The 11,505-nt window shown below is 38.1% G+C and overlaps 1 protein-coding gene across 1 annotated transcript in view; it reads right to left on the bottom strand.

The window, feature by feature from the left end:
* Nucleotides 1-3,953: 3,953 nt before the first annotated feature.
* The window catches only part of LOC308508581 (uncharacterized protein), a gene marked incomplete at its 5' end in the record, with an annotated part of 42,035 nt that continues 34,483 nt past the window's right edge, over nucleotides 3,954-11,505 (bottom strand). The window contains one exon of the mRNA XM_081075438.1: nucleotides 3,954-9,366. Coding sequence (XP_080931564.1) covers nucleotides 7,280-9,366 — 2,087 coding nt within the window. The 3' untranslated portion in view covers nucleotides 3,954-7,279. The remainder of the gene's footprint in view (nucleotides 9,367-11,505) is intronic.

Here is an 11,505-nt window from a genome sequence, read left to right as displayed (position 1 = left end):
TTTACATGTATTATAATATCTATTTTTAATTAAGCTAATAATTGGTTTTCTTCCCTTGTCTACTGCTATTTGTACTTTATGATAAGATTGGCCATGATCAAATATATGGTGACGGAAGGAGAACTGACTCTGGGTGGTGAACACACAATGGGATTTAAAAATGATGTAATACAGAATTGTACACCTGAAATCTATGTAATTTTACTGACAATTATCACCCCAATAAATTAAAAAAAAAAAAAAAGATTGGCCAGAAAGATGAAGACGTTCTACTATTTCATGATTGAAAAGCTCTAATTTTTCTTCTGGCCAATTAGTTTCCATAGAAATAACTTCATGGGAGGATTAAGTTCAATTTCCCAATACACTGGATTTTCAGTATCAACATTATCATGGGTTTTACTAGCCTCAGACAAAGTTAATTTGCCTATGATTTTAGTATTACACCATAGTCCCATAGCATTTACTGTAAACTTGATGTCATTACAATAGAAATGAATTAGTATGACAGAAGTGTGGGAATCCGTGCTGAAGTGCTAGGAGGTGTTGTTTTGTGAAATGTTGAACCTTTGACTTCCTTGAGTGGTTTGTGCTCCCAGCAAGGCAAAACTTGCTACTTTGAGAACACAGAACCAGACAAAGTCAGGAAGTGGGAGCTGGCCAAAATACAGCCCTTGTTTATCCAAACATTGTAACTACAGATTGCAGACAGTTCTGTTACTTTTTGATGCCCAGAGTATATAAGCTGCAAAAATAAACTTGGGCTGAGGCATTCTACTTAGAACTGAGGCACTCTACTTAGAACAGCGGCAGTCTACTTAGAACTGCAGCAGTCTACTTAGAATTGCCTGCCCTCCCGATCCCATGTTTGTCTCTCTTCTTTTTTCTCAATCCTCACTCCCCACTTCAGGGACTGTTTGTCTCGTGGGCAGGCACCGACACATAATTAACTCAAAATATCACAGACCTAAATATAGGACCCGAAACAAAAAATTACGTAGAAGAAAGCATTAAGTACTAAACTTATGGACCTCGGTCTTAGAGAAGATTTTACGAATTTGACCCCAAAGTGAAGGAAAGTAAAAGCAAAAATGAATGGGACTGTATCAAACTAAAAAGCTTCTTCATAGCAAAAGAAGCCATCAACAAAAACAAGGAGGCAACCAATCGAATGGCAGAAGAAATTTGCAAATACCTCCTATAAGGGGTTAATATCCAAAATATACAAAGAACTCATTCAACTCAACAAGAAAAAAAATCAAATTTAAAAAAATGGGTGGAGGACCTGGACAGACACTTCTCTCAAGAAGATATACCAATGGCCAACAGGTACATGAAAAAATGCTCAACTTCACTATTAGGGAAAATACACAGCAAAACCACAGTGAGATACCACCTCACACCATTTAGGATGGCTTTCATTAACAAGACAAATAAGTGTTGCAGAGGCAGTGGAGAAAAAGGAACCCTCATACACTGCTGGTGACAATGTAAATTGGTATAGCCGCTGTGGAAAAGTGTGAAGGTTCCTCAAAAAATTACGAATAGAATTACCATATGATCCTACAATTCCTTTTCTCGGTATCTACCTATACATTTGAAAACATTTATTTGTAAAGATATATGTACCCCTATGTTCACTGTAGCATTATTCACAGTGGCCAACACATGGTAACAACCCAAGTGTACTTTGGTGGATGACTGGATAAAGAGGATGTGGTACATATATACAATGGAATACTACTCTGCCATAAGAAAGATGAAATACTGCCATTTGCAACAACACGGATAGATCTTGAGATTATCATGCAAAGCAAAATAAATCAGATGAAAAAACGAGAACCATATGATCACTCATATGTGGGATATAAAACAGAAAACAACAAATAAACAAACCAAACAAACACAAACACTCATAGACACAGACAACACTATAGTGGTTAAGAGGGGGTGGGGCAGGGATCTAGAAGAGGGTAAAGTGGGTTAAAAGGTTAAAAAGGACTGACTCTGGGTGGTGAACATACAATGCAATATATGGATGATGTATTACAGAACTGTACACTTGAAACATATCGTATTAACCAGTGGCACCCCAATAAATTTAATAAAATTTTTAAAAGGCAGACACCTTGTGGAATTATGTCAGGAAGATAATCAAATAAAGACAAGAAGAAGAATAGTGAATTTAATTTTGCATCACACACTGCCTGGTATGTACCAGGAATGGTGGTGGGCTATGCAAAGAAACCTAAGTCATCACCAGTATTAAGGAGATCACAGTCTGCTGAGAATGGGGAAAACTCACAATGTTCTTTACCAAAGAACGGATGCATAGTTCATTTGATTTGGTCCTCAGACTGCTTCTGAGAGACTGGTCTTAGAAGATGCCCACTGTGTGGGCAAGTTGGTAAAACGGAGCCACACAAAGGTTAAGTGACTTGATCTACCATCAACAGAGGCTGGTCAGGCCCAGAGCCAGAACTTAGCTGTTGTCTTCCGTGTTCTTTTACCTCCTCCTACAAAATGTTGCCTCTCCTGTGACAGCAAGTGTTCAAAAAGTATCCACACTGTATAACCCGGAAGTAACTCTAGGCAGGAGGCACCCAGGGGGGAATCAGCTATGCTAGCTTTAGTATTAAACTCTGCCAAAACAATGCACGCAGCAAAGGGAACAGACACTTAGCTCTCTCCACTGAAACCACCACAATGCGGGCCTCAGTGGGTCTGTTTGCAGTGCTGGAGCGGACAGAAGCCTAGGGTCTCCCTGGGAGGCAGCGTGCATGGCTGAAGTTTACCAGACCTGATGCCATTTCCCCAAATTTCCTGGGCAGCCAGGCTCTGGTATGCGAATTTCATACTCAGGCTCTGCAGTGAGACAACAAACAACCTAGTGACAGAGCTTCGGAGAGGATCAACCAGGCTCATCACAAATACTTTACAGTGCTCGACACAACTGTACACTGTACACTTCTGAGAGATCTCAATTTCCTCCCTACTCATCTGTCATTTCTGGCAGAAAGGACAGAAATAACCTCCTCAGAGCTAATAAAAACGAATGTCCATAAAACCCCCAGAGCTCTGTCAGCACAACGGAAGCCGTAACCGTCTTCAGACAATCCTTCCTCAGAAGAAGATGAGATCCTCGAATAGCTGGGGCTCTCATTTGATTTTATAAGACCAACCCCAGCAAATTAAACTGAGATGTGCTGCCAGGGGTGCTGCGAGAGACCCCAGAGACCTCCTCATCCACTGCGAGTACGTGAAATTCCACTAGGAGACTTGCATTCCGGCTCTAGAGGCTGCCTTTCATGAGGCTATTTTTGGACTCAGCCTGGGTGCACACCAGAGAGCACAATGTGAAATGTAAGTCAGCATATTCTGTAACTGTTTCTCAAAGTGTGGTCTTTAGAATACCTGCATTCAAATCAACTTTATCAAAATAAACTTTCAAATGACTGGGCCCCATTCCAGACTGTATGAATCAATATTTCAGGGCATGGGTCCCAGGCACCTTCATTTTAAACACACACTCCTAATTCTTAAGCACAATAAAGCTGGAGAACCACTGTTCTGCACTATATGTTCCCCTACTGGGGTGCCAGAATATGCTGCAAACAAACCATTGGCTCTAACACCACCACACACACACACACTCGAATGTTCATTAGTGATTATATTAATAGTGAAAGTGCAGAAACATATGACTGACAAAAACTTTCATACAGAAACGAGATGTTATAAAAAAGATAAAGAGAGGTAAGGAATTTAAGATAATTCCAAAAAAAGATAATAAGGCTTAGAAAAGCAAAAAGGCATAACTGAAAATACACTTTAGTGGTTTTCAATATGACTTCTGAGAATGCATTTCCCCCTCATCATGGGAAAACTGCTATGGGATGATGTGAGTTTTCAATTTTGTAAATACACAAGAAAGCACACTGCTATATGCAGGTAAGGTTGTTTAATATTTTATTTTTCAGTGTAGTTTTAAGGTTACAAAAAATTGACAAGATAGTACCGAGTTCCTGTATATCCCTTTAGCTCTAACCCTCTCCACAGTTTCCATTACTGCGTTAGGTGCCACATTTGTTATAACTGATGAGCCAATACTGACCCATGATTACTAAAGTCCGTATGTGACATCAGGGTTTGCTCTACTTTACATTCTGAGTCCTGACAGATGAATGGCATGTACCCACCGCTGTGGTAACCTACAGAACAGCTTCACTGTCTTAAAAACACCTTGTAATCCACCTCTGCATCCCTCACGCCCTCTCTCTGCGCTCTGGCAATCACTGATATTTTAACTGTGCCATAGTTTTGCCTTTCTCAGCATACATTATCACTGGAATCACAGTATAAAGCCTCTTCGGATGGGCTTCTTTCATTTAGCAATATGCATCTAAGCTTCCTCCAGGTCTTTTGTTACTTCATAGCTCATTTCTTTTTTATCACCCACCCAAGCATCACTTCCTATAACCTTGCTATAATTGCTTACTAGCGTCAGGTTTGCATCAGGTTTTGTCATTGATTCTTTGAAATTTTCTATGTAGACAATTATGTTATCTGTGAACACAGTTTTATCTCTCCCTTCCAAATCTGTGTACCTGTAATTTCCTTTCCTTGTCTTCCTGCATTATCTAGGACTTCCAAAGGATGTTGAAAAGGAGTGGTGAGAGAGGACCTCCTTGTCTTGCTCATTATCTTACTGGGGCAGCATCTAGTTTCTTACCATTAAGCACAATGTTAGCTGTAGGTTTTTTGTAGGTGTTCTTTACTATGTTAAGGAAGTCCCCTGTAGTCCTAGTTTTTTTTTTTATCATGAATGGGTGTTAAGATTTTATGAAATGCTTTACCACATCTATTAATATGATTATATGGCATTTCTTCTTTAGCTTGTTGATGTGTTATATTAATTATCGAATGTTGGACCAGCCTTGCATACCTGGAATAAATCCCACCTGGTCATAGTATATTGGATTCAATTTACAAATATTTTGTTGATGATTTCTACTACATCTGTGTTCACGAGAGATATTGGTCTGTAACTTTCTTTTAATGTCTTTGCCTGGTTTTGTTAATAGGGTGATGCTGGCCTCACAGAATGAATTACAAAGTATTCCCTCTGCTCTTTCTTTCTGGAATACATTGTAGCAAACTGTTATCATTTCATCCTTAAATGTTTGGTAGAATTTACCAGTGAGCCCACCTGGGCCTGATAATGTCTGATAAAGTATTGATTCAATTTGTTTAATAGATTTTCTGTCTATTCAGATTTATCCTTCTGTGAGTTTTGGCTGATTGTGTCTTTCAAGGAATTGGTCCATTTCATCTTGGTTATCAAATCTGTGGGCATAGAGCGGTCCACATAATCCTTTACAATCCTTTTGATGTCCAGGGGATTAGTACGTAAGGCACCTCTTTTTTTACTGATATTAGCAATTTGTGTCTTCTCTTTCTCAGTTAATCTGGCTAGAAATTTATCAATTTTATTGACTTTTTCAAAGAACCAGCTTTTGATTTTATTGATTTTCTTCATTGGTTATTCTCAATTGCACTGATTTTGACTTTAATCATTATTTCTTTTCTTTTGCCTAATTTAGATTTAATTTGCTCTTCTTTCTCTAGTTTCCTAAAACGGAAGCTTAGACTGTGTAATCTAAGATCACTAGATTGTGTAATCTTGAATTACTTGTGTAACCTAATTATGTAATTTAATCATGTGATTGACTATACCACCTTTAAACTGTCAATAAAAGTCCCGTTCTAGCTCTGCTCTGGCCCTGCTCCAACCTCAACCCTCCTTCTCATGTAGTCAAAAGTCTCTAAGGGCCCAGACATCTCTCTGGGTACATCCAAACCCTGAATTTACAGTCTAATTTACACCTTTGAGTATCATCTAATCTGTCTGTGGCTTCTTTCCTGGGCCCTGTCATGGAGGTCAGCTACTTGTATAGATAAAATTTAGACTGAAGGCTAGAGTATTCACATACGTACACTCAAGGCACATCATGGCTTGGGATGAACCATGGGTGAGAAGAGAAAGGAGGCAATGAGAATAGGGCCTAGACGTCTCATGCACAGAATACTTTTTATTATTCTGTTATTTTTATTTACAATTTTTAAGGGGTTCACATTAGCTTTGTGGTCCTCCTTTTAAACTGTTCCTCCAGGTTCTACACATGTGGGGGATGTTGCAGGACTACTACTAACTACTACTACTACTACTAAACTAGAAATACTCCTATTTCCTAGTCACAATTATATTGTCCCATTATGCATATGAAAGTTTATATAACATACCACTTATACACACATTAGGCCTGTGAACTTAAGGGATGCTTCACGTATGTATTTAATGCTACAGTCTGATTATTCAGTTTATCTCTGCTTTTAGAAAGCTTCATATTCAAATGGTTGCCAGGATTAGGGTTACAGAAAGGGTATGATTATTAACACAAGGGAACTTCTCGTGGTAAAATCCTGATTTCTTTGTAAACCTGATGAAATACAAATTACAGATTACTTTTTGATTGTGTGACCTAACTGCTGATGGTTATTCAAATCCACAAGTGATAAAATTTCATATAATTACACCCACAAACAGAATGCATGTAAAATCTGCTGAAATCTGAATAAGATCTGTGTCTAACACAGTAGAAGGGTACCATCAATTTCTTGTACTTGAGAATATATCACAGTTAAGTTTGATATAATCATTAGAGGAAGCCTGGTGAAGGGCACATGAGAATTCTATGTACTATCATTGCAATTTCTTGTGATTCTACTTCCTTGTTTTGCTATTCTTTTGTTGTTGTTTTAAAGCTTTACATTACACAATACACATCCGTAAGTTACAATTTGTTAGATTTCTTAAAGAAAATTATGGCATCAAAACCAAAACACAACTTTTGATGTTACATTATTTCTAAAGGAAATTTTTGAACTATGTCTAAATAGATAGATTTCTCTTCAGTATAAATTCTGATATAACATATTTTGTATTTTTGCTGAAAACTTTTACAAAATCAAAAGTATCTGTAAGGTTTTATACCAATATTAGTTACCTGACATTCAATGGAATGTTACTTCTTAACAAAACTGTCCAATGTTTGTTGCAGATTATGGTTTTGCCCCATATCATTACTTTGGAATAAAATAAGGCCAGTTTATGGATGGTTAATGAACATTCAGGATGTCAAGAAAGCTTGCTCCACTGTGTGAATTCTCTGATGTGCAGTAGGTGCTGAATTTTGGCTCTACATTTCTAATATTCACTTCAATCACAAGATTTTTCTCCTGTGTGCGTTCTCTGATGTACAATGAGGTTTGACTTCTGAGAGAAGGTTTTTCTACATATGTTACATTCATAGGGCTTCTCCCCTGTGTGTGATCTCTGATGTTTGGCAAGGTCTGACTTACGGTAAAAACTTTTCCCACATTCATTACACTGACAAGATTTCTCTCCTGTGTGAGCCCTGTGATGCACTGTGAGGGAGGATTTGTGACTGAAGAATTTCCCACATTCAGTACATTCATAAGGTTTCTCCCCTGTATGTTTTCTCTGATGTAAAATAAGTCCTGACTTCACACAGAAAGACTTTCCACATTCATTACATTTATAGGGCTTGTCTTCTGTATGAGTTCTGTGGTGTACAATGAGAGCTGACTTATGACAGAAAGCTTTTCCACATTCACTACATTCATATGGTTTCTTCCCTACGTGAATTCTCTTGTGCTGAGTGAGTTGTGACTTCTGGCAAAAGGTTTTCCCACATTCACTGCATTCATAAGGTTTCTCTCCTGTATGTGTTCTATTATGTTTAGTGAGGTATGATTTGTTGTAGAAGATTTTTCCACATTCCTGACATTCATAGGGTTTCTCCCCTGTATGTGTTCTATAATGTTGAGAGAGGGTGGACTTATGGCTGAAGAATTTTCCACATTCAGGACATGCAAATGGTTTCTCCCCTGTGTGAGTTCGCTGATGTACTGTGAGGTCAGACTTCAAGCAGAAGGTTTTCCCACATTCGTAACATTCATACGGTTTCAACCCTGTATGAATTATCTGATGTCTGGTAAGTACAGATTTGTGGTAGAAAGTTTTGCCACATGTATTACATTCATAGGGTTTATCCCCTATATGAGTTCTTTGATGTTGTGTAAGATGTGACTTCTGACAGAAAGATTTCCCACACTCAGGACATTCAAAGGGTTTCTCACCTGTATGAATTCTCTGATGTACTGTAAGGTGTGAATTTATGCAGAAGCACTTCCCACATTCATGACATTCATAGGGTTTCAGTCCTGTGTGTGTTCTCTGATGTTTAGTGAGGTCTGACTTCTGGTAAAAAGTTTTCCCACATACATTACATCGATAGGGTTTCTCCCCTGTATGTGTTCTCTGGTGTAATGTGAGGGCTGACTTGTGGCTGAAGGCTTTCTCACATTCACTGCATTCATAGGGTTTCTCCCCCGTGTGTGATCTCTGATGTTTAGTGAGGTTTGACATCTCCCAAAATGTTTTCCCACATTCACTACACTGAAAGTGCTTCTCTCCTGTATGTATCCTCTGATGTCGAGTGAGGTGTGACTTGTCCCAGAAAGCTTTCCCACATTCATTACATTCAAAGTGTTTCTCTCCTTTATGAGATTTCTGAAGTTGTGAGAAATATAACTTCCTCCTGATATTATTCCCACTTCCATTACATTCACAGTGTTTCATATGTGCCCCATGATGCTTCAAAAGGGTAGAATTCACACATAAGGATTTCCCACAAACACTAAATTCATAGTGATTTTCCTTTGAGGGAGTTATCTGATGGAACGAGAAGGAGGAGTTCTCACAGGATGTTCTCTCATATTCATTATATTCATAGTCATTCCCTTTTGTGATCTCTCTCTTGTGTGTATTAAATATTGTCTTTTCAAGGAAGGCTTCTCGATTTATGTTATAATCAAAATTTTGTTCTAAAGTTTGAATCTTCTCATGTTGAACAAGGTCCTCATTATGATCGCAAGTTTTCTCATTTTTTAAAAATTCACTTTTGTCTCTAATATGAGTTTTCTTATGCATAGTACTGAGTAGTAATTTTCCACAGATATTAAATTCATCAGTCTTTTTTCCTAAATAGCTTTTCTTACTGATAATCAATTCTGAAATATACTTGAAACTCATTCCACAGGAGTCACACTGACAGAGTATTTTTCTGGAAGGAAAAAATTTTGTCTCCAAATTAAATGGTTTTCCTATTACATTACCTCGTTCTTTAGTCAGCATTTTGTTATTCATATATACAACTTCCCACACATGTTGAGACTCGTTTTTCTGGCTCCTCTGTTCCATGTAATCAGTTTTCCAGACTTCTGGAAATAAGAAAAATTAATGTTACCATATAAGTATTAACACATTTCTTATGGAATCTGACCTGTATACAAATGCCCCATGTTATAGCTGACTTTGATATCTTTTCCAGTCTCCAGAGATGAAAACAATTATAAGTATGGATTTCTTGTTCTATTTCTTGGGTTTCAGGTGAAGAAAGAAAAACAAAAACAAGAAAAGCCTAGCATAGTGGAAAAAGAGAGAGAAAACTGGCTATTAGAACACATACATTTGGTTTCTCATGTCTGAAGAATAATAGCAACTGCTTAAATCTGAAATCTCCCCATGTATCCTCCAAAAAACTTATAAAAATCAATATAAGGAGAGCAATAAATTACCTATAGTAACCCATTACTTTAGCATAAGAGATACACAATACTAACTACAAATCACCATTAAGGAAAAAAATACTCAAACATAGAAGCACTGAGATAGAGTTCACATCTATGGAAAAATTCAGCTCAAGACTGCGGGAACTACATCTAAAAGAAGAGACAGAGAACTCAGAAATTATTAAATACAAATAAAATTACTCCCAGAAAAGAAAAGTTCCACTGTGGGTAGGATAACACTGAAATGATGTTTCACTTCTCATAGATAAGCTCAGACGACTAAGAAATCCAAAAAAGGGTCCTTGTAGTAGATGGGTACTAAGGAGGTATGGGCTAATCAAAGTGAAGAATAAAACTGTAAAACCAACAAAATTATCTTAGAAAATAGCATCAAATTACAAGGAGTTTGTTATGGCCTGAACTGTGTCCCCTCCGAATTCAAATGTTGAAGTTCTAATCCCCAATGTGACAGTATTTGAAGACAGGGCCTTTAAGGAGGTAATTAAGGTCAAAGGAGATCGTAAGTGTGGAGCACTAATCCAAAAGGAATGGTGCCCTTATTAGAAGAGGAAAAGACACCAGAGCTTGCCTGCTCTTTATATAAGTATAGACAAATGCTCATGTGTAGACACAGAAAGAAGGAACTGTCTGCAGGCCGAGGAAAAAAGCCTCACCAGAAACCAATCCTACTGGCACCTTCATTTTGGACTTCTAGTCTCAAGTACTGTGTAAAGTGAACTGTGAGAAAATAAACTTCTGTTGTTTAAGCCAGCCAGTCTGTGGTATTTTGGTATAGCAGCCCAAGCAGACTAACAGTGAACCCAGAGAAAACAGATGCAACTGAAATTTTAATAAGTAACATAAAAAAAATGTGGGAAAGCAAAAAAAAACCAACAAAAAAAAACCAACAATAGACTTAAGAGAGAAGAAACTGGATCAGAAAGTTCTGGATAAAGAAAGTAGCCTGCTGGGCTGGCTCAGTGGCTCAGGCGGTTGGAGCTCCATGCTCCTAACTCGGAAGGCTGCCGGTCTGATTCCCACATGGGCCAGTGGGCTCTCAACCACAAGGTTGCCAGTTCAATTCCTCGAGTCCCACAAGGGATGGTGGGCTCTGCCTCTTGCAACTAAGATTGAACATGGCACCTTGAGCTGAGCTGCCGCTGAGCTCCCAGATGGCTCAATTGGTTGGAGCGCGTCCACTCAACCACAAGGTTGCCCGTTCGACTCCCACAAGGGATGGTGGGCTGCGCCCCCTGCAACTAGCAACGGCAATTGGACGTGGAGTTGAGCTGCGCCCTCCACACTAAGACTGAAAGGAAAACAACTTGAAGCTGAATGGCACCCTCGACAACTAAGATTGAAAGGACAACAACTTGACTTGGAAAAAAAAAGAAGTCCTGGAAGTACACACTGTTCCCCAATAAAGTCCTGTTCCCCTTGCCCAATAAAATCTTTAAAAAAAAAAGAAAAACATGAAACGATGGGAAGAGAAGAAACACTTACAAAAAAAAGTAGCCTGCAAAAAAATTTAAATAAAAAACTAAAACTGTATGTATGTATGTATGTATGTATGTATGTATGTATATATGTATGTATGCAACATGTTAGATTCAAAGACTCAAATATATTGGACACAAGAATGGGAAAAGATACACAGTGGTAGAATTATTCAAAAGGCTGCAGTGCTATGTCAGTATCAGATGAAATAGATTTCAAGCCAAGAATCCTGATAGTGATTTTTCACATTGATAAAGATAAATTTATGAAGAGGACTTAATCCTAGACTGC

This window comes from Rhinolophus hipposideros (assembly GCF_964194185.1).
Source record: "Rhinolophus hipposideros genome assembly, chromosome: 15".
In the NCBI taxonomy this organism is placed as follows: Eukaryota; Metazoa; Chordata; class Mammalia; order Chiroptera; family Rhinolophidae; genus Rhinolophus; species Rhinolophus hipposideros.
Note: the sequence above shows the minus strand (reverse complement) of the source record. Positions and strands in the feature narration are given on the sequence as shown.